The 27,178-nt window shown below is 36.3% G+C and overlaps 1 protein-coding gene across 5 annotated transcripts in view; it reads left to right on the top strand.

Moving 5' to 3' along the window:
* Nucleotides 1–26,384, top strand: part of LOC127956844 (ATP-binding cassette sub-family C member 9-like) — a 38,664-nt gene extending 12,280 nt beyond the window's left edge. For 2 of the 5 annotated variants that reach the window (XM_052555089.1, XM_052555086.1), the window contains exons 16-40: nucleotides 987–1,088; nucleotides 2,473–2,545; nucleotides 3,501–3,606; nucleotides 7,752–7,853; nucleotides 10,982–11,066; nucleotides 11,234–11,314; nucleotides 12,466–12,603; nucleotides 12,733–12,858; nucleotides 13,323–13,422; nucleotides 13,506–13,783; nucleotides 13,877–14,028; nucleotides 14,114–14,183; nucleotides 14,387–14,544; nucleotides 15,162–15,254; nucleotides 15,678–15,780; nucleotides 16,779–16,880; nucleotides 16,975–17,095; nucleotides 17,964–18,094; nucleotides 18,936–19,014; nucleotides 20,759–20,867; nucleotides 22,185–22,288; nucleotides 22,510–22,643; nucleotides 23,198–23,260; nucleotides 23,688–23,870; nucleotides 24,792–24,934. In XM_052555089.1, the coding sequence (XP_052411049.1) occupies nucleotides 987–1,088; nucleotides 2,473–2,545; nucleotides 3,501–3,606; nucleotides 7,752–7,853; nucleotides 10,982–11,066; nucleotides 11,234–11,314; nucleotides 12,466–12,603; nucleotides 12,733–12,858; nucleotides 13,323–13,422; nucleotides 13,506–13,783; nucleotides 13,877–14,028; nucleotides 14,114–14,183; nucleotides 14,387–14,544; nucleotides 15,162–15,254; nucleotides 15,678–15,780; nucleotides 16,779–16,880; nucleotides 16,975–17,095; nucleotides 17,964–18,094; nucleotides 18,936–19,014; nucleotides 20,759–20,867; nucleotides 22,185–22,288; nucleotides 22,510–22,643; nucleotides 23,198–23,260; nucleotides 23,688–23,825 (2,748 nt within the window). In that variant the 3' untranslated portion in view covers nucleotides 23,826–23,870; nucleotides 24,792–24,934. Of the gene's footprint in view, nucleotides 1–986; nucleotides 1,089–2,472; nucleotides 2,546–3,500; nucleotides 3,607–5,244; nucleotides 5,284–5,515; nucleotides 5,552–7,751; nucleotides 7,854–10,981; nucleotides 11,067–11,233; nucleotides 11,315–12,465; nucleotides 12,604–12,732; nucleotides 12,859–13,322; nucleotides 13,423–13,505; nucleotides 13,784–13,876; nucleotides 14,029–14,113; nucleotides 14,184–14,386; nucleotides 14,545–15,161; nucleotides 15,255–15,677; nucleotides 15,781–16,778; nucleotides 16,881–16,974; nucleotides 17,096–17,963; nucleotides 18,095–18,935; nucleotides 19,015–20,758; nucleotides 20,868–22,184; nucleotides 22,289–22,509; nucleotides 22,644–23,197; nucleotides 23,261–23,687; nucleotides 23,871–24,791 lie in introns of all 5 variants that reach the window. The other 3 variants (XM_052555084.1, XM_052555085.1, XM_052555087.1) reach the window with 3 other exon arrangements.
* Nucleotides 26,385–27,178: the final 794 nt, after the last annotated feature.

Below are 27,178 nucleotides of genomic sequence, written 5' to 3'. Positions count from 1 at the left end.
TTGTACTGAGTGAGCGACAGAGAGGAGGAACCCAAACATAAAACCATGCCCTCTTGTCAATATTCCGATTCAGATGGAAATATGTCACTACACTGAAATAAAGTCGGCAGCAACTTCCGGTTCGCGCGAACTTTAAGAAATTGGAAAAGATTCCAAGCAATTTTGAGGATTTTTACAAATATTGACTAATTATTAAAAACGTACAAATATTATTAAATGCTTTAAAAAGAAAATATAATAATTAAACATTTATTATATTTCTATTACAGTGCATATATTGAACAATATATTTAAAATTTTAGAAATATGTTTTATTGTAGCAATATAAGTTTCTGCCAATGTGCCACACCATATATTACATTTTAAAATATTAAACAAATATAAAATATTATAAAATGAAAATATAAAAATATATTTGTTATTAATGAATTATTTACAGTATTTTCTTTTTAATTAAATTTATTTCAGTGCATGTATTTACAGTTTTAGCTATATACATTTCTGGCAATGTCACACCACATATTAAATAATAAATTATTAAATATTATAAATATATTAAATATAAAATGGATATCAATATATAGTTATTATTATATCACAGTGCATATATTTAACAACCTATTTACATAATTAACAATATATTTGCATATTTACATTTATGATTTATTATAGTGATACATTTATCCTTCACATCACATTAAAGCATTATTTATTGATTGAATATTATAATAAAATTGACAAGTTGGTACCTTGTTTTATTAAAGATAAAACATGAAACTGTCTTTTTTTTCTGTCATGTTTATCTTCAAACTGCCCCTTTTGATTAAAAATTATATGGCATGCACAAATATTAGAAGAATCTTTTCCAAACAGCGACAGTTTGTAGTGATCTGGACAACTAAAAGGATGATTAAAAACAGCATTTGAAAGATGAATTATTTCTTTTAATTGTCTCTTAATCTCTCTGTTTGTCTTTATAATTTTAGACGAAGGCGATCAACAGGAAGGGCCGTTATCGTATGGATAACTACGAGCAGCCCATGCGCAGGCAGCTGCGGCCCACAGAGACCGAAGATGTCGCCGTAGAGGTCAGACATCTCTATCCTCAGCAGAGACACTGACTCTCGGGTGTTTCTCGCTCACAGAGCATGTGCTAAAGTTCATTAAGACAACTCAGGATCTGCATGTTCTCATCCAGATGCCAGTAACCTTTAAGTCATGGCTAATAAGTTGTTTTACTCCTGCTGTGCTGGAAGAAGTGTTCGAAGCCCATTTCTTAACACACACAGATGCTTTTTTTCCCTTTTTTTTTTTGAGCATGTTCATTCCTTTCTCAGCTTTTTTCAAACTCGCCATATGGGGTTTGTGATAGTTTCTCAGACATGGTGGTTTGGGTTCAGCTTCCCTCCGAGTGCAGTTTGGGATTCTCACGAGAAGAAAAACTGGGACTAAAAATCAGAAGGACATTCATTTCATGTGTTTATTTTTTTGGTTTCGCCTCTGTCTCTCGGTCCCCCGAGGGTCCACTTCCTTCGCCATCCCTCGAGACTGGGGTTGGAAATCGTAAATAATGTGCAATGATTCAACTGATTCAGCTTAATCATTCACATTCCTTAATGATTCCATTAATAATTATTTCTGTAACTTAAACAGGGTCCCACTTTATATTAAGTGGCCTTAACTACTATGGACTTAACATTTAAATTAATCATTTGGTGCAGTGTACTTATTGTGTACATGCATGTTTTTACATTGTACTTTAAAATACCTGCATGTAATTACATCTGTGATTAATTTCTGTATATTTATAATTACACTGTTGACCCATCCTTTACACCTAACCCATCTTTAAACCTACCCAAACGTCCAACCCTGTCCATAATCGTACCCTTTTCCCACCTCAATAGCAGCAAAAGTGTTTTGCAATACAATATGAACACAGTAGGTACACTGTACACTTTATTTTAAATGCAACAGGTTCTGGAAAACAAAAGTCTTATCTAATGAGTTTATAGTGGCTGAACACATAAACACACACGTCCTCATGGACTTTCCCACAGTGACATCCGCTTACTTTTGTTATGAATATGGCCTAATCTATTCTGACATTTACACTCGTTCACTTCAGTCATTCTCAACCATTACTCCCAGTTTACCCTCTCTCTCTCTCTCTCTCTCTCTCTCTCCCTGCTCTGGTTCTCACAGATGTTTTTGATTGTTCAGCGTTCTCCCTTTTCCCAGTATTCTGTTCTGGCCTACTGTACTGCTCTGATGGATGGGAGTATTATCATTATTGTAAATAAACATTTAGAAAATAGATTTCAGAACGCATCCAGAATTTGTAAGCGTGACAGAAGAAGATTGTACGAGCAAAGATGAAAAGATCATATCACGTGCATTCTGCTCTGTGCTGGTTTGTTTCCATTTCTAACCCATATGTTTTTTGTTTGTATTGGTGAATGTGTCATTCAGGTGAACGATGGCTTCTTCACATGGGGAAGCAACTTGTCCACGCTATCGGACATCAACATCCGAATCCCTACAGGTACACTCTACTAACTACTAATTTTCTCTTAGAGAAACAATGACTCCTTATAATAATAATAATAAGTACATAATAATATGTTTCTATAATATATAATAAATAGTCTTAGATGAAGACAGCTTGCTATTTATTTAATTATAATAAATAATATATAAATGTTGTAAATTAATGCCTATACTCTTAGATACCTTAGAGTCCTTGATAATTGTTTCTTTATGTATTTATTTAATGAATTATTTATTATAAATAATCTGTAACTATAATAAATAAAATAAATAACTATATATAATATTATAAAGTTTTTATCTGTCATACTTAAAGTTTAAGTATACAGAACTAACAAATATTGCTACAAGTGTGATTGTTCATCGTCTGGTTGACCACACATTGTATACATTTTTATGCACATAAACAGACAGTCACCACTGATAAGCGACTACGAAATATTGTAGAAACTTTATTTTCTGTAAAGTTTCTTTGCAATGATTTGCATCGTAAAAAGCGATATACAAATACACTTGAATTTAATAGAATTGAACTAATTATAGTTATATATTATTAAATATATTATACAGAGTATTTATATTATCACTTTCTTATTCATCTACAATACAGGAAGGGGATCATCATCTCAATGAAGATCAAAATGTAATATAAATGGTTAATGTTTATTTTCAAATTGATGTTAAACATAAAAAAATCATATAAAAATCAATCAAAACGCTGAAAATATGAATTCCTAATAGTTATTGTGTTGGCTCAGGTTTAATGTTCTGGTTTAGTGGTTTGACAGCCTCATTAAATCAGTGAGCTGAGCACTAACTAACTAGCTTTTGCCAATTTAACATTTGAGCAATCTACCACTGACACTGAACATCACTAAAACCTGTGTGTAGGGGCAAAACCTGTTCATATATAAAACTGAGATTACCCTTCACCTTGTTTCCCTCTTCAGGTCAGCTGACCATGATTGTGGGCCAGGTGGGTTGTGGGAAATCATCCCTGTTATTGGCCATGCTGGGGGAGATGCAAACCATCAGTGGCAAAGTCTACTGGAGCAAGTGAGAATTTACACATTTGCATAGTTACTGTCAAAAATATTGTGATGTTTATGAACATTTATGGAGCTTGTGATTTGTATTAAAACTCAAAGGGACCAAAACTCCCCCTTGTTGTCTCTTGCCCCCTAAAGCAGTTGAATGTTTGCGATAATTTAGCAGAAAACAGGGGAGTACATCTGCATGCCAGATCCATCAGATGCTAATCAAAGTTTTCATCTGTACAAACACACATGCACATAAATAGCCCACTGTCCGATGCATCCGCTGTTATTATGATGTATGTACCACTGTGTGCATACACAGATGTGTGTGAGGGCCGTCTTACTCTTTGCGTTTGTGCGTGTGTGTATGTATGTGTCTTACTCCATTCATTACTCTTTCCACTGCTCTCTGATTTCTTCTGTCCTCTTCCCCCACATGTCATTCTGTCATCTGTGTTATCAGCACACAAGGGAAATGCTTTTCTTTCTGTGGATCTCTCCATCTCTCTGCTGGAGATGGTCTCTGATTAGCATTTGGAAGCAAAGCCAAGCAGATCTGTATGTTTTCATAATTCATTGATTATAGAAAGTCTTAAGTCCTTAAAAAGGTATATACAGTGGCTCCAACACAGTATTTTCTTAAGTCACATTTAAAAATGTTAATTGCATTAGATGAATAAATACTATACCGTCTAAATGCTTTGTCATTTGTTGCCTTTTTTGAGAATTTACATTTTTAGAGCCTTTCCTTTTTTTTCTTTTTTCGGCAGCCACATGATGACTTCAGTTAATTCGATTTTTTTAGAACTAATTTCTAAAACACAGATACAAAACAATCAGATTTTATTAAATTCAAATCTATTGTGAAATCTATTTTGCTATTGTTCTCAAGACAGAAAATACATATAGAAAATACTGAATCAGAATCTTGGACATTTGGTTTATTAATTTAATATAATATGTAAACACTCTTGGTTTCTGTTAACAACACATTTGAAAACATGCTTGTTTACTTTATCATAAATATTATTATAATATGGTTTTCTTTAATACTTTATTGTCTAATGCAATTGCATACAAACATTTTTAAATGTGCCTTAAATATAACTTTAAACTCTTTATAATTTAATTCAAAATGGTTTTAAATTAAATCCCATATAATTGTTTTTTTTTTATGTACATACAATGAAAGTGGACCCAGTGTAGCTTTGGTCCCCACTGAGTCAATGGCATTGACTTTCATTGCATTGACAGAAACCACTGACTGTCCAAATACTTTAATTGTAATTAATGAGGAAATCAAATTTTAGACCATTTGTAATACTTAATTAAATTGTGTTTTGATACAAATTCAGTCTCAGTTCTGGCAGGACTGTCTTTGCGAACAGCTCAATGAATGTTTAAGGCGTTTTCCAGTTTCAAGTTCTATAATGACAATGACATTACTCTCCAGCTAACGCTTATAACGCTTATACATTACTACACCAGTATTTGGAGCACAATTATATCTCAAATTATCACTCTTCACCTCACAAGGAGAGTATGCCAGTGTTATTACAGAACGGCACGCATCCTGAAGCACTCACTAACTCTGGTCATGTGTGTGTGTGTGTGTGTGTTTCTTTGTGCCCTCTTCCCAAATGGTGTGCTCAATCAGACTGCCTGATTATGAGATACTCTTCGATGGGAGCATAAGGTATTTCACCGGGGGTCTTCACATGCTTACATGTTACACAGCCACATAATGACCTCTATAAAGCAACACTGAGGACATTTTGTAATATGTAGCGAATGGCGAAATGGATTTTAGCTAGTCAACTTTAAATTTAGATTATCTATTATGATTCCAGCAAGGTTATTCACTTTCTGTCAGCTAACTAGATATTATGTTCTGGCTGATAACAACTTTTAATGTACCTGACTTGCAGCGGGCACGATACATGCCTGTCTCATGAAGAACAGAGGTACACGTTTGTGAACCCTTTCAGCAGATGTGCCATAACCCCCACATGCATTCATTTACCAATACATTTATCCTTTTACATTTATGTGGCCTCAATATAACCACTTTTTTTTGTTGTTGTTGTTGTTGTTTTTCATTTGAGATGTGCAGTGAAAAGTGTGTGAAAATGCCGGGAGTCTTCACCTCTCTTGGACATAATGGGGTTTTCTTGTACAGTTACTGATTACGACCGATATTTGGTTTAGTTACAGCCAGACCCCTCCATTGGAAAGTGAAACAGATCTGTTTTGTCTAACAACAGAAGGCCATTCTCATTATCATCAGGTTTATTTTTGGTTTTGTAGCCATTAAATCTGTGCGATTTCAGCACCTCTAGTGGTTGCTGAGTGTAATTTAAAAAAATGAATGCTACCAAACAGGTTTGGAAACTCATGCCTTTGACTGGGCCAACATTGAAAGAGTACATTTTTGCCAAATTTAACATAGAAATTATTTACTTTCATGAAAGGGCAGGAGGAAATGTCGTAAACAAACACATCAGCTCTCACAGTGAAGGGCTCCCTGCATTTCTTTAATCTGTAGTTTTAATCTACAAATCCGATTCCAAAAAAGTTGGGACACTTTACAAATTGTGAATAAAACAAAATGCAATGATGTGGAAGTTTCAAATTTCAATATTTTATCCAGAATACAACATAGATGACAAATTACATGTTTAAACTGAGAAAATGTATCAGTTTTAGGGAAAAACAAGTTGATTTCAAATTTCATGGCATCAACACATCTCAAAAAAGTTGGGACAAGGCCATGTTTACCACTGTGTGGCATCCCCTCTCTTCTTTTTATAACAGTCTGCAAATGTCTGGGGACTGAGAAGACAAGCTGCTCAAGTTTAGCAATAGGAATGTTGTCCCATTCTTGTCTAATACAGGCTTCTAGTTGCTCAACTGTCTTAGGTCTTCTTTGTTGCATCTTCCTCTTTATGATGCGGCAAATGTTTTCTATGGGTGAAAGATCTGGACTACAGGCTGGCCATTTCAGTATCCGGATCCTTCTTCTACGCAGCCACGATGTTGTAATTGATGCAGTATGTGGTCTGGCATCATCATGTTGGAAAATGCAAGGTCTTCCCTGAAAGAGACGACGTCTGGATGGGAGCATATGTTGTTCTAGAACTTGGATATACCTTTCAGCATTGATGGTGCCTTTCCAGATGTGTAAGCTGCCCATGCCACATGAACTCATGCAACCCCAAACAATCAGAGATGCAGGCTTCTGAACTGAGTGCTGATAACAACTTGGGTTGTCCCTGTTCTCTTTAGTCCGGATGACATGGCTGTTCCAACATCCCAGTTTTCCAAAAAGAACTCAAAATTATGATTCGTCTGACCACAAAACAGTTTTCCACTTTGCCACAGTCCATTTTAAATGGCACAGAGAAAACGCCTGCGCTTCTGCATCATGTTTAGATATGGTGTCTTTTTGACCTATAGAGTTTAGCCAGCAACGGCGAATGGCACGGTGGATTGTCTTCACCGACAATGTTTTCTGGAAGTATTCCCATGTTGTTATTTCCATTACAGTAGCATTCCTGTATGTAATGCAGTGCCGTCTAAGGGCCCAAAGATCATGGGCTTCCAGTATGGTTTTCGGGCCTTGACCTTTACGAACAGAGATTGTTCCAGATTGTCTGAATCTTTGGATGATATTATGCACAGTAGATGCTGATAACTTCAAACTCTTTGCAATTTTTCTCTGAGAAACTCCTTTCTGATCCTGCGCCACTGTTTTTCGCCGCAGCATTGGGGGAATAGGTGATCCTCTGCCCATCTTGACTTCTGAGAGACACTGCCACTCTGAGAGGCTCTTTTTATACCTAATCGTGTTCCCAATTGACCTAATAAGTTGCAAATTGGTCCTCCAGCTGTTCTTCAACACTTTCAACATTTGATGTGTTATCTATATTCTATTATGAATAAAATATAAGTTGTAAATTATTCCATTCCTTTTTTATTCTCAATTTGTACAGTGTCCCAACTTTTTTGGAATCGGGTTTGTAATCATTAACAAGGATATTTTACCTTCATTTCATATCAGAACCATTGGTGTTTGCTGTGTTGGTAAGCGGAGTGTGTTTTTACACATTTCAAGGTTATCAGTTGTTTCTTTCTTTCTCTGTTTCTCATCCTGTCCTGGCTCAGTAAAAACAGGTACTCTGTGGCCTATGCAGCGCAGAAGTCATGGCTGCTGAATGCAACTGTAGAGGAAAACATCACGTTTGGAAGTCCTTTCAATAAACAGAGGTGAGGTTAAAAAGATCTCCAACTTCGTGAGAAAATTATTTTAGACCTCTTTGTTTATCTATTTAATTTGTCAAATTCCGTCATTTGTCGACAAAAAGTCAATATTGACCAGATTTACTTTCTTAAGGCATAAATCCTCAAATGGTAGGTTCTACCAAAAATTACAATTCTGTCATTAATAACTCACCCTCATGTCTTTCTAAACATGAAAGACCTTTCGTTAATCTTCAGAACACAAATTTAGGTGTGGCGAGTGGGGCGGGGCCGAGAGGCGTGGGAACGAGGAGTGAGGCCAGGTGTAGTGATTGGAGATGAGCTACACCTGAGCCCCACCACTAGTATCGAGTCCCACGTAGGAGATGGAAGGATATAAAACTGGAGCGACGACCGTGAAGGACGAGAGAGGACCAGGCCTGGGACGTTATTTTAATGTGTTTGCTTTTTATTTATGCGCACCAGTCGTCCATGAGGGGCTGGTGCGCCGTTTTGTATTTACTTTTGATTATTAAAATGAGTTTTTGATTGTGCGCCGGTTCCCGCCTCCTTCTTCCCGATGAATATGGAGTTTTTATCGTTACAGTGGTGCCGAAGCCCGGGAGAAGGAGGGACGCGCTGCTGAAGATCCCTCGCCGCTGTGGTGAATCCGCGGTGCCCTCGAGCTGGCGAGGTGTGTGCCGCCATGGACGCTCGAGGCGGTGGGCTGGAGCGAGTTGCCGGGGACGGGCGAGCTCGCTGCCGACCGCCCACGACAAGGAGGGGCGGCTGCCGTCCGTGAGGGAGCGGAGGAGTCGGCGCCGTTCGCCAGGGGGCCGGAGCCTGCCGCCTCCGTGACGGAATCCGGAGGGGCAGGGAACGGGGGACTCCTGCCGCTGCCCAAAATCGGAGGAGCCGTCGCCGTCCACCGGGCGGCGGAGGAGTGTCGTGCCGTCCGCCGAGGGCCGTCCAGTGCCACCGCCGGGCACCGCGGAGGAGATCACCCAGCTGGTGGAGGGCCGAGCAGCAGTGCGTCTGGGAACCGGATTTTTTTTTTTTTTTTTTTTTTCTCCTCTCTCCCCTCTCTCGTCCCTGTCGCTCCTCCTTCCATCTCCTTTTCTCTCGCCTCGTCTGTCCTACCCCCAGGTTCCCGCAGGTCCCCGTGAGCGGTCTCCCCCGGAGGGAAGGGGGGGGGGGAGTAGAGCGCAGTCTCGGGAGTACCCCCCGGCCTGCGAGGGGCGATGGGGGTATGTGGCGAGTGGGGCGGGGCCGAGAGGCGTGGGAACGAGGAGTGAGGCCAGGTGTAGTGATTGGAGATGAGCTACACCTGAGCCCCACCACTAGTATCGAGTCCCACGTAGGAGATGGAAGGATATAAAACTGGAGCGACGACCGTGAAGGACGAGAGAGGACCAGGCCTGGGACGTTATTTTAATGTGTGTGCTTTTTATTTATGCGCACCAGTCGGCCGTGAGGGGCTGGTGCGCCGTTTTGTATTTATTTTGGATATTAAAATGATTTTGATTGTGCGCCGGTTCCCGCCTCCTTCTTCCCGATGAGTATGGATTTGCATATCGTTACATTAGGTATTTTTGATAAAATCTGAAAGCTGCTCGTATTCTCACATATACTCCATCACGTCAGCATATCACAGGCGTGCTTTATAGTTTGCATTGGCTTCCTGTACAGTCACGTATTGTTTTTAAAAATCGAACATTAACATACAAAGCTATACATGGAACTGCCCCTTCTTATATTTGTGACTTAGTCACCCGATACATGCCTTCTTGTTCCCTTCGGTCTGCTGATTCCCTTACTCTTCAACAACCTCCCTATAGATTAAAATCTATGGGCGAGAGAGCTTTCTCTGTTGCTGCACCCAGGTTATGGAACGCGCTCCCCATTGCTGTTAGAGAGGCTCACACAATAGCCAGTTTAAAGAAGCTGTTGAAAACTCATCTTTTTAAAATTGCTTTTATGGACTGTCAGTAATATTCTACTGTCTTGTACTGTAATGAATATTTTATGATTTATACTTTTTATTTTGTATTGCATTTATTGTAGTTTTTGAATTGTATTTGTTTGTAGCGCTTTGGGTTCTAGAAAAGCGCATTATAAATAAAATGTATTATTAATATTGGGAATGATTCACTGGTGCAAATTATTTTCAAAATTGTTACCTCCAAAATTGTGCTCCTAATCAATAATAAAAATAATACCTTCCAATTTTGTTGAAATTAAATAATTTAGGGTGGGATATTAGTTTTCGTTCTTTGCGTCAGTCATTTCCTTAAATTTTCTGCAATTATGTTCTAATGCTAAGATAACTGTTTTGAATAAAATGGATGAAATAAAAAAATATATATTTTTATCTATTTTTACTCAGAAACAAACATGGAAAAAGAATACTTCAGAGTCATTATATTAATGACATTATATTAAAACAGGATCTTTATTTATTACATTATTTTATGTTGTAACTTGAATTTATTCATAATATAATCAACAATATATCAAACCTGGCATTAGTAAGTTTCTTAAAGCACGTTCCTGCATTGTAAACATTTTTTTACAATGCATCTTTAATCAAAATAATAACTTTAAATTATGACACTTAGCTCATATGAGGTAATGTTGTTGTTGTTTTGAAATAGAATATATGTTTTAGGTTGTGCATGACACAACATTCAGTTTACATTCTCTTAACCTTTTTGCATAGTTTGCACCATTTTGCATAACGTTTTTAGAATTCTGTTACTGAAAAGGTTGCTTTTTAGCAACCAATCAATTCTCAATAGATAAAATGAAGGCATATTCCATATTTGAATGTCTCTTTTTACTTGAAATGTGTTATATTTAGGAAATAAAATTGGTTATGACTGGAGATTACATTGACTTTAAGGCCAAAAGGTGCTGTGAACTTACCATTACGGATTGTAGCTTCAACACCACTTTGATTTTAAATCAGTCAGCATACTGATTTATTGAAGTTTAATGGGTCATTTTTAAAAGCATTCAAAGCTCAACTATAATAAAACTCACTGTGGAAACTCTGGGTCATGACATTTTGCTCCCTCGAGAGCTCATGTTCAAGATAAAAGTTAAGTTTTTGAGGAAACGTTTTTATGTTTTTGAACTCTGAATTTGTCGGACAGATACAAAGAGGTGATTGATGCCTGCTCGCTTCAACCAGATATAGACCTCCTTCCTTTTGGAGACCAGACTGAAATCGGAGAACGGGTAAGACAGGGCTGTGCACTGTATCTGGGCTTGAGACCAGCTCTCTGACCTCAGCTGCTGTGAAACTAATCAAATAAAGAGACTGTTATTGAGACTACCATGACTTTGACGTTATGTCATCAGAATCAAAAGTGTTTAATTGGTGTTTGTGTGTTGTACTCCTGCAGGGTATTAACCTCAGCGGTGGTCAGCGACAACGGATCTGTGTGGCCAGAGCTCTGTATCAAAACACCAACATTGTTTTCCTGGTAGGACCAACTTTTCCAACACAGATAACTTCATGATAGTTTCTTACCTCCACCCTCTACGAGTGATGTACCTGTATTATGAATGACCACAGTTTTAATTTGATTTAAGAGGTCTTCCCAGAGGAGGTTTCTGAACTGATGCATGATAGCATGGTAAATTGTGGTAGTGATAGCAGAAAAACACAATGATGTGTAAGGGTTGTTATTGGATTACTGTACATAACTACACACCCTTCTGGATAGGATCATGAATTCACCTCATTCTTTGGAGTGATGCTATGTCTCACATCCTCACAACGGGGTTGTTGTGGTGTCTTTTCGGGTCAGTCGAGAAGTGATTTAAGCACATTTATAGTACATTTCGATTGAAATATTTACTCTCTACATTTGAACAGTTTTCTGAATGAAAGGGTAATTTCTTTTGCATTTACATACTTAAAAATAAAGGTTCTTTTTTGGCATCCATGGTTCCACAAAGAACCTTTAACATCCATTGTACAAAAAAAGAGTTTGGAAAGGTACTTTATTTGTTACAAATATTATTCTTTAGATGTTCTTTAAGCCCCATTCATGATATAGCATTCACACCAGCGAACTATATCATCTTTTTTCTAAGCGCATGCACATCTGCTGCTTTAAATTCTCTATGTCATTATAGAAGGAATGATTCTGATTGGATGTCACTTTTTGTATCATTCATCGGCTGGCAAAAAAACGTTCTGAAAGTTATTCCAATGATATTGTTTCTTTCTGCCTTTATAATTATAGTTGTGGTGTGGACTCTGCTACACTTTAATATTGTGAACGATTTTTAGAACCATATCTTATATTCTTATCTTTAAAGTTATCGTCCTTGGTGTGAACGGGCCTCTACACTACGAAAAGAAATGGTTCTTTTAAGAATGACTGAAAGGTTCTTTGGGGAAACCAAAATGTAGCTTTATGTCATCTCTTTGAAAATCTTTTGAAACCTTTATTTTTAAGACTGTAATGAAGCAAACATAAAGCAAAGCTAATTTAAAACATGACATTATCATGTTTAGATAAGACTTGATCAGTTTGACTTTATTGAAACTTAAGTTTCTTTATTTATTGATTGCGAGTAGATATTGAAGTAGAGTCAACCTAGTTTTGGGGTTTGTTACCTTTAGGATGACCCGTTCTCTGCCCTGGACATCCACCTCAGTGATCATCTGATGCAGGAGGGGATACTGAAGTTCCTTCAGGATGACAAACGGACAGTGGTCTTGGTCACTCATAAACTGCAGTACCTCATCCATGCTGACTGGGTAACTACTGGATTTTCTTTGCTGACTAAAGATCTAGACCATTTTGAGGCTGGTTCTTCATAAAACTTTGATAAATAACTTGAAAGTAATCAAAAACAAATGACTTCAAAGTTTGTCTTAATTTGGTAGATAATAGCCATGAAGGACGGTTCAGTGCTGAGAGAGGGGACATTAAAGGACATCCAGACACATGATGTGGAACTGTATGAGCACTGGAAGACCCTGATGAACAGACAAGACCAGGAGCTTGAAAAGGTCCTTCTGCTTTAAAAACCAGCGCATCTATACAGTTTTTAAAACGGCATGCATGATACACTTACCGAATTTGTGAATGGTTACAGAGAATAAATCTTACAATAAATGACTGGGGATCACATACTACCAGAAGTCATTCTGAACACTGCAAACTCATGCAGAAACATTTGCCTTGTTGCAAGGAGATGCATGGCAAATAGTAAAAACACGTTTTGTATCATTTGACTAGATAGAATCATAGTCTGATGCTAAATAAGTATCCGTGCCCATTATATGTCAACTCAAGCAGCCCAAAATCCACAAACTGGCTTTGAATTTTGGCAACTATCATTCACTTATCCAAACTGCAAATAGGTGCAAAAGTTGTGGAATGTATTTCAGCCTTAAAACAAAGAATGTCAAAAATGAACACTAAACAGTTTTGAAGAAGCATGTGAAAAACTGTTTTTGATTCTATGTTTTAGGAGACTGAAATGGAGAGTCAGACCACTCTGGAGAGGAAAACTTTGAGGAGAGCGTTCTATTCCAGAGAGGCGAAGAACCACATTGACGATGAAGATGAAGGTAATAGTTCATCAGCATTTCAGGACAACCTTTCCTTTTTTAACTTGTAAAAACATCTTGGACACCTTTTTACTGTTCCATAGAGGAGGAGGTGGAAGAGGAAGACGATGACAACATGTCCACCACCACCAGCCGACGTTCTAAAATCCAATGGAAGATGTGCTGTCGTTACCTTTCCTCAGGTGGCTTTCTCATGGTCTTCCTGATGGTGTCGTCCAAGCTGGCCAAGCACTCAGTTATGGTGGCCATCGACTATTGCCTCGCAAATTGGACATCCCTAAACCGGCATAACCAAAGCCTCAATGATCCGTTTGTCAATTCAACCAATTACACACAGAATGATGACACACAGATCGCTCAGGTGACACGTCACTGCTGTTTCCTCTTTTAAATGTTGTCTTTCATATTCTACATTATAGTTATACTGAAATTGTGCTTTTTGGGTGTTTGACAGAATCGCTCCTATGTGCCAGTGTTTATTATCCTGTGTGGAGCAGCGATAGCACTTTGTCTCATCACTTCCTTAACAGTGGAGTTTCTAGGAGTGGCTGCAGCTACAAACCTACATCACAACCTCCTCAACAAGATCATTCACGCTCCCATCAGGTACTTAACACATTATAAACCCTACTGCCATCGACTGATATCGACAGGAACATCATTATAAAATGTCCTTTTATATCATTGTTAGATTCTTTGATGTCACCCCGCTTGGACAAATCCTGAACCGTTTCTCAGCGGACACCAATATCATCGATCAGGTGAGAGAAAGAGAGACAGAAAGAGATCTGTTCGATTCAAGTGTCAAGTACGTCTCTTTCATGTTAAGCCCACTGAGATGAGCAGCCTTGGTTTTCCACACAAACATGAGACCTCAGTGCTGCAGTAGTCAACATTATCATATTAATGAGATGAAGAATGTGGCATATGCATGCTAATGTGCATCTTTTTTCTTTCTCCACAGCACATTCCCCCGACACTAGAGTCTCTTACTCGCTCCACTCTACTCTGTCTCTCAGCAATTGGGGTCATTGCTTTCGTCACCCCTACCTTCCTAATCGCACTGGTGCCCCTTGCTGTGGCTTTCTACTTTATTCAGAAGTACTTCCGGGTTGCTTCCAAGTAAGTAGTTCTCCTAACGTGATTCAGTCATGGTTTTCAAAAATGTTCTTTATTCAAGACTTTGTATAGGATCAACTTAACTGAATTGAGTAAGCATAGCTTAATGTATACAAATCATAATAACTTGACTGAATTAAGTTAATGTTTTTTTTTTACTTCATGTTTAATCAAAATGTGATAACTTGATTTCTGGTGAAAATGACAGACTTTCCTCTGCTGATGTACGCTGGACTTGCCCAATCATTTAATTTTCTTAAACCGAACCTTTCTTAAATTTGATTTTTGAGCACAATTCCCACTCCACATTTGTTTTCACACGCAGATGTTTGCCACAAGAATAGGTCTATTAAGTCAAGCCACTTTTATTTTTATACTGCTTTAAACAATACAGATTGATAAACAGGAAACAGCAGAATCAATTATGGAAACTCAACTATTGATTCTACTCTAAAGCACTAATACTAAAAGTCTAAAAGACGATAGTATAATTTCACTACTAATAATGCTCCTTTAAAGTCAGCATCAGATCAATTAAAGTCAACTATGATTATTAGAATGACATTTTTCCAGAACCAGTCTAAGAGCTATTGCCTTTTGCTGTTCTTTGTCTCCAACAGAGATTTGCAAGATCTGGATGACTCTACTCAGCTGCCTCTTCTTTGTCATTTCTCGGAGACTGCAGAGGGCCTCACCACCATTCGAGCATTCAGGTCAGTAAACTGAGGGTTTTCCGAAAACACATGGCTGTCTGAATAAACCACACTTTCTCTCTCTGTGTTGTTCTAGACTGGATGCAGAACTAAGTAGTTGCATATTGAAAACAGAATTAAATGCGTTTTTGTGATGCAAAACCAATTGTGTACAATATCAGCCATGCAGAGGTGATGCAGTCTTAGTGGCTCTACGCCATTTCTTATAAACACATTGTGCTTATTCACGCATCCTTGACTTAAAGTAATCCAACAATAAACATTAAGAGATTGAGATTTCATCTCCTCTGTTAAGTCTCCAGAGTGTTTACGTGAATTAATTGAACACTCTTATTCGTCACAGCTGTATTAGCTCTAGTCAGTCATGGATCTGTATCATATTGTAAATGGTTTTGACACAAAGTAAAAGATCCCTGTTTCCAGGCATGAGGCTCGCTTTAAACAGCGGATGTTGGAGCTAACTGACACCAACAACACAGCCTACCTGTTTCTCTCTGCTGCCAACCGGTGGCTGGAGGTCAGAACTGTAAGTCAAGTTGAGTTTTTACTGTAGTATAGGTTGTAAAGAAACCATCTCAAACCGACTTTCAAACACAACGTTAATATAAAGAATGTAGTGTATGTAATGTTTAAAATTACAGTCTTGCTGATTAATTTATCATCATTATTTAATTAAATAAATAATATTGACTAGCTGGTTTTCCATCAAAAGTCGCGAATTTAACTTACGTGCAAAATTGGAATTAAACATTTGCGTGTAAACACTGTTTCCATCAAAGTGGTCAAACAAAACAAAAAAAAAGTTAATTCCTGATAAACAGGCACTAAATATCACTAAGAAAATTAGTTTTCGCTTTTGCATATGAATTTTTACAATCCCATTTGTACACTTTTGTTTGATATTCTGAGATTCGCTCCATTAAAGGTTAAGTTTAGAGTTGGAGCTAAACCTAAATTGTATGTTTTTGTATGAATCATATCCTACACATCTGTACAAAAACGCCAAATCATAAAATAGACAAACCACTGAGAGCATCATGAAAGTTTGTTTAATGTAGAAATACCAACACAGTCTCATAACTATTTTACATTTTGGCAAATTACTGGCTAATTCATATAAATTCGATGCAATTTGTAAGTTTTTGTAAAATATGTTTACGCCCAACTGAGGGTTAATTTTAGGGGTGGAGCTTTATGGGTTTTAGTAATTTTTATGATTGCGTTGTAAAAAATTCATTCAGATGTACTGCATTAAAGCACTAAAATACTTATATTTTCTCATGAGAGGTAGAATAGAGATACTTTTTAAAATTGTAATTCATTAATATTTATTAATAATTAACTTTTTATCTAAAGAACGAAACGTACAATGGAATTGTAGTATCAAAATACATACTTTCAAATACTTTACTGTTGTGGTATCAAAGTACAGAGGATTATAGCATTTAATTACAGTAATTATCAACTACTAAAACTTTGGTATCTTAAAATCTGTATATAATAACATTTGTATTTTCCCCTGAGGATTATCTGGGTGCTGTGATTGTCCTCACTGCAGCAGTGGCAGCGATCTGGTCCACAACTGAATCTGGACTGGTTGGACTTGGTCTAACATATGCCCTCACTGTGAGTTATTCATTTAAACACAGCTTTATTGAATTTCTAGTGGCCATCTGTGATTTAAAAGCACTTAGAAGTCCTCAACATGCTTTGTGTTAAGGTGACAAACTACCTGAACTGGGTGGTGAGGAATCTGGCAGACCTGGAGGTCCAGATGGCTGCGGTAAAGAAGGTCAACAGCTTCCTCAGCACAGAATCTGAGAACTATGAGGGATCCATGGGTAATAAATCCTTTCCTGAAACTATAAGTATTGTTTCTAATGATTATCCAGAGTACTATTTAGACTCTTTATCCCTACTATATTAAACCCTGTATTTCTAGCTTCCAAAGCACTGCTACATGTGCATTTTCTCACATTTTAGTGCATTAGGAACAGAGTGACCTGACACAATCCACTGAGAGAATCATGAAAGGGCGTTAAGTACGTAGAGTCTAAACACTAGCCTCTAGAGACCAAGCAGGAATGAGCTGAGAAAAAGGAAAAGTTTTAGCAATAGCCTTTTAGTGCCGCTGTTAGACTGAGACGATAGCTTATTCCCTCTCAGTGACTTAATGGAAAACTGGCCTGGACAGCAGTAGGTATGAGTCTAAACTTTGACATTTGGACACCATATATAGCTGTGTTAATTGCAGCTTTTTAAAGTGCTCACTTGGAGTGTTCTGAGTTATTTGTTGCCATTGATGTATCAGTGTTATGTCTACTTTATTCTCTCCTCAGATAAAGTCATGTGTGGCGGCACTTAATCCACTGACTGTGCAGAAAGGAAAATTCTGTAGTTAACCATTCTGTAAACTAAATTATACCCATAAACATGCTTTAAATGTTAAAGGTGCAGTACGTTTTTTACACTTAAAACGTTTTTGTGTCTAAAGAAATTAAGAATGTGCACTCACATGAAATTATGCCACAATCAGTGGCCCAGAAAAGTTCTTTTATTCCACATGAATGTGGTACCCTCATGATGGCGTGATTATGAGATCACATCAGCAGTCGGATATGTCCGTTTTGCTATATTTTATCTCGTAACAGTTAAAACATTGAATATATTAAATGGCAATCTAAATAATTGTTTTCACTTTGATTTCAGATGTCTCACAGGTACCGGAAGACTGGCCACAGCATGGAGAGATAAAGATCCATGATCTGTGTGTTCGTTATGACTCCAATCTCAAACCCGTCCTTAAACAAGTCAATGCACACATCAACCCTGGGCAAAAGGTAAAAAAAAAAAAAAAAAAGAAATTTTTACTTTTGCATCTTTTTTTTTTCTTTATCCAATGTTTTTCTCAATTTGAAAGTAATTAATTGATTAATGTTGTATGAATAGGCAAGGATGGTGAATCAGCTATTCAAGATGCGTTTGCTAAGCAATAAATCAGAGTTGTTATTGTTAACTAAAACTATTAAAAATGGTTTTCGATAATTGAAATTGGAGCTAAATTTAAAAAAAATACATTACATTTTTAATGTCAGTTTTAATAAAAATTTAGATGAAAATTGGAAATGTTGTGTTGGCAACTAAAATAAATGTTTAACTACTTGACCTAAACTGCTAGGGCTGTCAAATTGATTAATCATGATTTAATACTTCCAAAACGAAACTTTGTGTTTACATGATATAAATAAACAATATTATTACTCTCAGTCTGTCTCATGTATGTTGTCCTAGACGTCACAACCTCCAGCCAAAGCTGACAATGATTATTTAGTAGTCCTGATAGCGATCGACCTGTTGTAGCACATAACACTCACTTGCGGTTTTGTCACTGTAGCGTTTATTTTCTCATCACTGCACTGCGAAACCACAATTAATCTCTGCCTGGATATCAACTCCACATTGAAGCAAAACCTACGCAATCTGCAGCTCCGTCATAAGCTTTTATCTTTATTAGTCTAACTTCTACGACAGCACAGATGGCTTCTTGTAGTAGCATGGTAACTGTAACTGTCTGCACTAGTTTGTGTAATTTAGGAGAGTAGCCCTGAGCGTGTTTATACAAAAGCAATCTGAAAATGTCAGGCTGTGTCAAGTGCTTACGTGTTGTTCTTTTTGTCCCAGGTGGGCATCTGTGGCAGAACGGGCAGTGGAAAGTCTTCGCTGTCTCTGGCCTTCTTCAACATGGTGGATGTTTTTGAAGGTAGGTCTTCCCGGGACATCTTCCAAATCTTAGCATTCACTGAGCATTACAGCGCTCAGATGTATGTCAAGCTCGCCCGCTGGGGACACATTGACCCTTGTGGATCCCTAAAGAAAGAAAGAAAAAAAAAGCTGTGGACACTTTTGATAAAGCTATTATTAATGTTCTCGGCTGCTTAGCCTAGAACCATTTATTTCTTTGCCCGTGTTGTTTATTCTCTTACCATATGGTTACTGTCACTTTGACAAGCTGCCATGATGTCATATTTAGACATTAACCATAGAGATCAGAGTCTTACTGTCATCATTGACAGAATTTCTCAGTCAACTTGATTTAAAATGGAACCATAGCTTCATTTGTTGTAAGACATCAAACAGAAAGTGTATACAAAAATTATATTATCTAAATAGCACTATATATTTAGTACAATGTTCACTAATGCATTTAAAACAAATGATGCATTAAAGTAATGCAGTTATAACTAAATAGTGTTATTTTGGGGATATTGATTTTATTATTATGACAAACAAAATACATCACATTTATTTTCTCTGAGTTTTATCATATTATCCAGCATGCAGCATTACCATCTCTTAGTCAAAATGAATCTTCAGCCAAATCAAACAGTTCATGCTGTTTTGTGCACGTGAGCACGGCTGTTAGAGATGTTTAAATCAGAAGTACACGGACTCTCTCTTCACTGTGTCCATATAAAGGTAAAATGAAAATCTCAAGAGCTGTGTTTGGTTTCCTGATATCCTCTACAGGCCACTATGTGTTAAAGTCAAGTTATTGTAAACTGACCTGAACACCCAAAACTAATAAAACAATCCTTCAGGGAAGGAAGGAAAAATTTTATTGTGATTAGTTTGAGATTTTGCATAGAGTTAAATATAGCTATATCTTATAGTATATGTTAAACATCTGGGTAGCTGACGCAAAACAATGTTACATTTATATTGGTATATAGTAGAAAGTTTATGTTTTATGTGCTGTAACTCATTGCCTTTTTAAACATTTTTTAAAATGGTTGAACTTAAAATAAATAAATAAAAATGTTAAATGTAATTAATACGAGCTAAAAATAAAATATAAACCAGGTGTTATTTTTTATTTGAACTATTAACCTTTTCTTAAAATAATAAACAAATAAAAATATATTGAATACATTTAAAAAAAATCTATAATAAAATAATTATCTACATTTTCACAGTTAATAGGAGTTAAAACTAAAATATAAACCAGTGTCATTATTGTTAAGGGAAGTTATTAAAAATAAAATAATAATAATAATAATAATAATAATAATAAATAATAATTTAATTAAATTAATGCATTTAAACAAATAAATGCAAGTACAGATATCAGTGTAGTTTCTCAATTAATAATAGCTAAATATAAACCATTGTTGTTATTGTTAACTAAAAATATTCACAATTGTTCAATTATGATGAATGGAAATTAAAACAAACAATGCAAACAAATAAAAATATTAATAATAGGTGAAAAACTTGAAAACAGACAAAAATGAGAACATACTGCTTTGTAAATAACTAAAATAAAATATGTTTAAGTACTACAATTAATAAAACTAAAACTGAAATAAAAATAAATTAAAGCTAAATATAAAAATAAAAAGAATGATAAAAGCATAGAACAAAATAAGTTAACTAATGACAACTGTAAATTCAAAAATAAAATCTAATTCAAAACGTGTGTGTGTCATGATCTTTTTTTGCTCTAGGAAAGATAGTTATTGATGGCATTGACATCTGCAAGCTTCCACTTCAAACCCTGAGATCCCGTCTGTCAATCATTCTACAGGATCCAGTGCTGTTCAGCGGCTCCATCCGGTATAAACACGCAAACATACAAACAGACACAAAAATACATTTGTATCTGCGTAATGCATGCACCTCACACGCACTCACTGAGGCTAAACTGACCCAAACAGACAAGACCAGGGACAACAAACACGCACTTCCTGCCTGACATTTTTAATCAGAAGTTCAGCATAAACACAGATCATTTACAAAACACAGGGACCCCCAGGATGTGAAATAGGATGCTTTTCTATGTACTGGCATTTGCATAAATCTGCTTTTCTAGGAATAAGCTATACATTCTTATGTATTTAGTATTTTATACCCCTATATGTTTCTTTTCAAACAGTGTTAAGTATTTATTTCACTGGATGTTCAATATGGATCTACAAGTGTCCTCAGCTCCAAGCTTGTTTGAACTTCTCATGGATACTAAGTGTCATGTTTGTGTCTGAAGACAGTGAGCATATGGGGTTTGTTTAAAGAGGCCGCCAAGGGATAAGAAAGAAAATAAAACTGAACCACCATCACAAGTCGTCTGGGAATGATTTTGGGCAAGCTGTTGTCATGACAATGTTTATTCGAAGCAGGCCTAATGGATCATCGGGCCCAGGGGACAGAGCATACAAATTATTAGAACAGCAAATCTTTCCTTGTTTTTAATTTCGGAAAATGTGGGGCCATAAAGGAAGAAGCTGTAGTTGGAATCTATTTCCCAGCGTGTTAAAAACGGATTTCCTCTTATGGTCATTGGGTGCATTAACACTATGTCCCCTGAGTGTGTTATGCATTAAAAGGGAAAGCTCATTCAAAAAACTGAATTCTGTCATAATTTTTAAAGCTGATGATGTCCCACATCTTTTTTAAGTGGAACAAGAAAATAGTTATCTTGAAGAATGACCAAGCTGCTCTTTTCCATAGAATGAAAGCGATCTTTAGTTTTTCATGTTTTTGAAAAAAAGTATCTTATGTTCACAAAAAAAAGTGTAATTATTTGGTCTCAATTACAGTTAAAACAAGAAATATTATTACAATTTCAAGTATCTGTTTTCTATTTGAATTTATTTTAAAATGTCATTTATTCCTGTGAAGGCGAAGCTGAATTTTCAGCATCATTACTGATCATACATTACCGATCCTTCAGAAATCATTGTAATATGCTAATTTAGTGCAGGGGAAACATATTATTCCTTTTCCTGAATAACTTGAAACAGAGATTTTTTTTTTTTTTTTTTAGGATTAAAAGTTCAAAAGAACAACATGTATTTGAATTAGAATTCTTTTGTAACATCTGAAATGTCTGCTAATTCTTTGTGCGTTGTATTGTTTTCACCTGTGTATTTTTAGGTTAAATCTTGACCCCGAGCGCACTTGCACCGATGACAGGCTTTGGGAAGCACTTGAAATTGCCCAGTTGAAGAACATGGTGAAAGCACTGCCAGGAGGATTGGGTAAGAATGATCATCCCCAAATGTTCAGCCCTCATCAGGATTGGCTGACACCATAATGTCAGTCACATCATGATTTTGATACGGAGTGTTCTTTTGCAATGAAATGCTGGAGTTTTCTGACCTTTTCATGATGACCCGAAGCATTCGGTTTTATTTTAAGGTGATATTTGTTCAAACTGAACAGCTGTAAAGCATCATGCAGTACGTATGTCTTTCCCCAGACGCTGTGGTGACAGAAGGAGGGGAGAACTTCAGCGTGGGACAAAGACAGCTCTTCTGTCTTGCCCGGGCCTTTGTCCGCAAAAGCAGCATCCTAATTATGGATGAGGCGACTGCTTCTATAGACATGGCCACGGTACAACCACATCTACATCTACAGAAGACCATTTCCATTCCATAAGAACAAATAAATCATGATTTGGTAAACTATAACTATGACATAAAATGTTGAAATTATGAGATACTACATCATAAGTCAAAATTTTGATTAGAAAATTAATTCTAATAATTATGATTTAGTATCTCATAATTTAGGATTATTTTCCTTAGGCATTGGGAAAAGGCTTAAATATACATCTATAACATTTCATATCTTTTGCTAAACATTTACATTAAAAAAAAGCAAGTCTAATTCTCAAAAAAAAAAAAAAACATTCTCAAAAAACATTCTCAACACATTTTACTTCCATAATGTGTTGTATTGGGAATATAATAAAAATGCATGGGAATTGATTGGATTGTATTAAAATTAGGTCAATATCATCTTGTTTGGGTTTTGTTTAGAATAATTGCTGAATGCTAAATGCTGGAAAAACATTTTATATATATATATATATATATATATATATATATATATATATATATATATATATATATATATTAAAATGTTTCTTGTGGTAAATTCAACAGGAAAATATTCTTCAGAAAGTGGTGATGACTGCATTTGCTGATCGGACGGTTGTCACTATAGCAGTAAGTTACCCTATATCAACTTTTTTTGCTGGTCAATACACACATACAGAAATCGATCTTTAAAGGGATAAAAGGATTTTTAATGCTTGCCTGGCTTTGACATCTTCAATCCTTTCTCAGTTTTCATCTTTCTTCACCCCTTCTGACAGCTGTCAATCAGTCACTATCAATCTCTTGGCATTAACACAATGGCTCATAAGAATTTTATAAGCCTGCAGCCACTGTAGTCTGTCATTCAGAGCCACAGATACACAAAAATGGCCTTTCTGTCTCTGTTTGTGTCAAAGAACATGATTGAGCTCTGAATAAATGCATGATCTCTGTCTGCTGCACTTTTTCACCCGTTTTCCTCTCCTCACCCTCATCACCTTTTTCTCCTCTCTTCTTTCTCCTTCTTCATCCACCCTTCTCTCTTCCTCTGAAACAGCACCTGGTTTCCTCCATCTTGGAGGCGGAGCAGGTGCTGGTGTTTTCCTCTGGGACTCTGGTAGAGAGTGACAGCGCTCCTAACCTCTTGGCACAGGAGAACAGCCTCTTCAGCATCTTAGTCCGGACGCACAAGTAACCGTGCTTTGGCTCCGCCCCTAGTCGCCTACACCCTGCCTCATTGGTTGGTAACCAAGAGCTTCCTATGTGTGCAACGTTTTAGAACACTTCAGCGCACAGTCACTAAACCAACACTCTAAAAAATGCTGGGTAGTTTCAACCCAACTTTGGGTCAAATATGGACTAAACCAGCTTTTGGGTTAAAAATTTGGTAACACTTTAGAATAGGTAACACCTATTAGTTGCTTATTAGTATGCATATTACTAGATAAATAAATAAATAAAAAGTTTTGTTTTATTATTATTTTTTATAGTGTTCTGTTAAATTATACTTTTTTTAATTCATGAAAATTAGAAAAAAAAAATGTTTAGTTGTGTGCTGAAACAACTATTAAAAACTTTCAATTAATTTAGTTCAAATAAAATATAACTTCTGGAAAACTAAACAATTAAAACTAAACAATTAAAACTAAACAATAAATTAAAATTTGCAATATTCCTTCAGACACTAATTGTTGAATACAGAGAACTAAAAATATTAGAACTAAAACTGGCATAAAATTAAACTTAAACCTACATACAAATATTTATTTAAAGACTAATAAGATGAAAACTTTAAACTAAATGTAAAATATAAAAATAAAAGACCATTTAAATATGTAAATAAGTAGTAAAAATGACTCTAGCCTTTGTTGTTTATAATAGATGAACCAATTTATTTCAGAGCCCTTTGTCAGTTTCACTGAATTAAAGGCCTGCACCTTCTACTGTTTTGTGCACCAGAAATGATTGTAACGTTCCCTCAAGCTGGTTTTCATTTATCCTGTAACAGAAGCTTGACATTTTACTCTGATTTCAGAATCTTGCAGCGACAAGATTTGTTTAGAGCAGCAAAAGGGCAGAGTTAAACATAATCTTGACAGCTAAGGTGATGTTGCAGTAGAAATACATTTGCACACATCTTGATTGTGCCTGTTTTCCACAGCATCGTGTCCACACTATCCTGACAGCTGATCTAGTCATTGTGATGAAGCGAGGAAGCATCATGGAGTATGGAAAACCAGAGATTCTCATGGAACAAGAGGACGGCTTATTTGCATCCTTCGTCAAAGCTGACATGTAGAGTCCCTCATCTCCATCACCACATTAGTTTATACCACTTTTGGCCTTATGAAAAAAATGGCAGCCATCGGAAATGACTAAACTACACACAGACTCTGAGGTGATATTGTTTTATATGAACCCTAAGCACAGTATTAAACTCTTTTTTTCTTTTCTTTTTTTAGCATTTTCTTACCTTACAGCTCTTTTTCTAACTTAATGACGCGTGTACTATGAAATGCATAAGCAATAAGCATTTATCTACTGTTGTTTTGATTAGTACCAACACTGTACTGAGCACGTCTGTCCAGTTGAGGCCTGACGCTCTTGTCTGTCTGTCTGAAGTGCATTGCTGATACAGATTTAGGGAAGGAGGACAAATATAGCAGGCTCCCCAAAGCCTGCACCCTCACATGCCTGTGGAGCCCTCACTTTCTGGGGAGTCCTGCAATGTCCACCAGATCAACCCTAATGTGTTATTCACACCCTATATACAAACCTGATTGTATTTTACACTTTGTACTGTATTCCTCTTATGCAAATTACTTAACCAAAAACCTATTTTTAGTGTGTGGTTTTATCTTCCAAAAAGTCCAGGTCATATTTCTCTAATAACTAAAAATATAAGGGAACACTATGCCTTTTTAGGAACATTTATTTATATAGGGTATATAAGGTAAGGGTATATAAGATTTACCATATATTTTAATGCGTACTCTAAGCAAACAGGCCTACACTTTTTTCAGAGTACACTACAAGTTAAATATTTCAAACCATATAATTTCTCTCTCCTAAGCCGCTATGACGTTTTATTATGGGGATGTCAAAACGAGTCTGCAGTCTTTACAGCCAAGCGATATATATTGTACACATAACGTCCTATGTTTCTCTCCTCGTCCTTTAATGGAGTGCCAGTCTGTACCCTCACCTCCCTTTCACCTTTTAACCTTCAGCTTGCTTTATTTGATTGCTCTGCTTTCTGGAAGTTACAACTAAAGTTGATCTACACAGTATGTCGTAAGTGACGCTTTCCCCTGCAGTAAAATGATGCATAGCTGCAAGCACTGTGGGAAACCGTTCTGTTGACTGTCAGGGCCGGTGATTTGATGAATATTTGCAGTGAGCTGCGATGTTACACTTGAGCAGTGATATTCCAGTAACTTGTGAACGCAGCCATGTGCGTAAATGTGCAGCTGACACGCTTTACAGACTCTGGTGATCTGTAAACATGACTTAAAATTTACCTAAGAGCCAACAGCTGCACATTTCAGTCAAAAAAATAATAAAAATGTCACGGTTTTTGTAATTACTGCCAATTTCAGGTATTTGCATGTTAGTCATGATGGACTGTTTTAAATGTACATATGCCTATGTAATTAATATAGAATTTGTATTATAAGCATTTAACAGCATTGTTCTGTGTGCTTTTTTTTGTACACATGAAATGAAAATAAAAATTGCTTTGTGTGTTTACTTATCTCTGTTGAGTGCCTTAGCATATGCACTAATATTCAACGAAAGACAACAATTCTTAATTAAGAGTAAAGCAATTATAAAACTGAAAGCGGTTTACTAAATGGCTAAATTGTTTTTAATAAAAGGTCTATTTATTTGTTACATTTAACTCTTGCATTACTTGCAAGTCCATTGGGTAGGAAAAAAATAGTTTGCTGCACAGCGCCCCCTTCTGTTCACATGGAACTTGATGCCAAGGACTCCCAAAGACGGTTACATCCTGCCTCTTTCCTAAAATATAAAGGCAGCTATATGTGTATATATATATATATATATATATATATATATATATATATATATATATATATATATATATATATATACATACAGAACTCATTTATACTTTGAAAGAAACATTACTTATGATTTTATAAAGACAACAAATAAATAGTTGCCTTTTAAATGAAATTGTACTGAAGCCAAAGCAAATCTGGATCATGTTTACTTTGTAAGTTGCCAGCGTCTTCTACTCTCTATTAGGATAAAGTTAGATATATAAACCTGAAGGAAAACATTATAATTTCAGATTTATTCATAGTACTTTTCACAACAAATACCATACCAAGGCAGTTTTACGAAGAACATTGCCTCAATCAGCAAGCAGCTAAAAACAACATTGAGGAGAAACTCTGCAGATTCAAACTATTCTTAACTTTTTCTTAAGTGTGTGTATGTGTCTCATAGAAGAAAACGTTTACTCATTAAAAAGAACTATAGGCACATTTAGGTTTATTACTATTGTTTCATTGCTAAAAA

Source organism: Carassius gibelio, chromosome B4, assembly GCF_023724105.1.
Source record: "Carassius gibelio isolate Cgi1373 ecotype wild population from Czech Republic chromosome B4, carGib1.2-hapl.c, whole genome shotgun sequence".
In the NCBI taxonomy this organism is placed as follows: Eukaryota; Metazoa; Chordata; class Actinopteri; order Cypriniformes; family Cyprinidae; genus Carassius; species Carassius gibelio.
The sequence above is the reverse complement of the archived record's forward strand: the minus strand, read 5'-3'. Positions and strand labels throughout refer to the sequence as shown.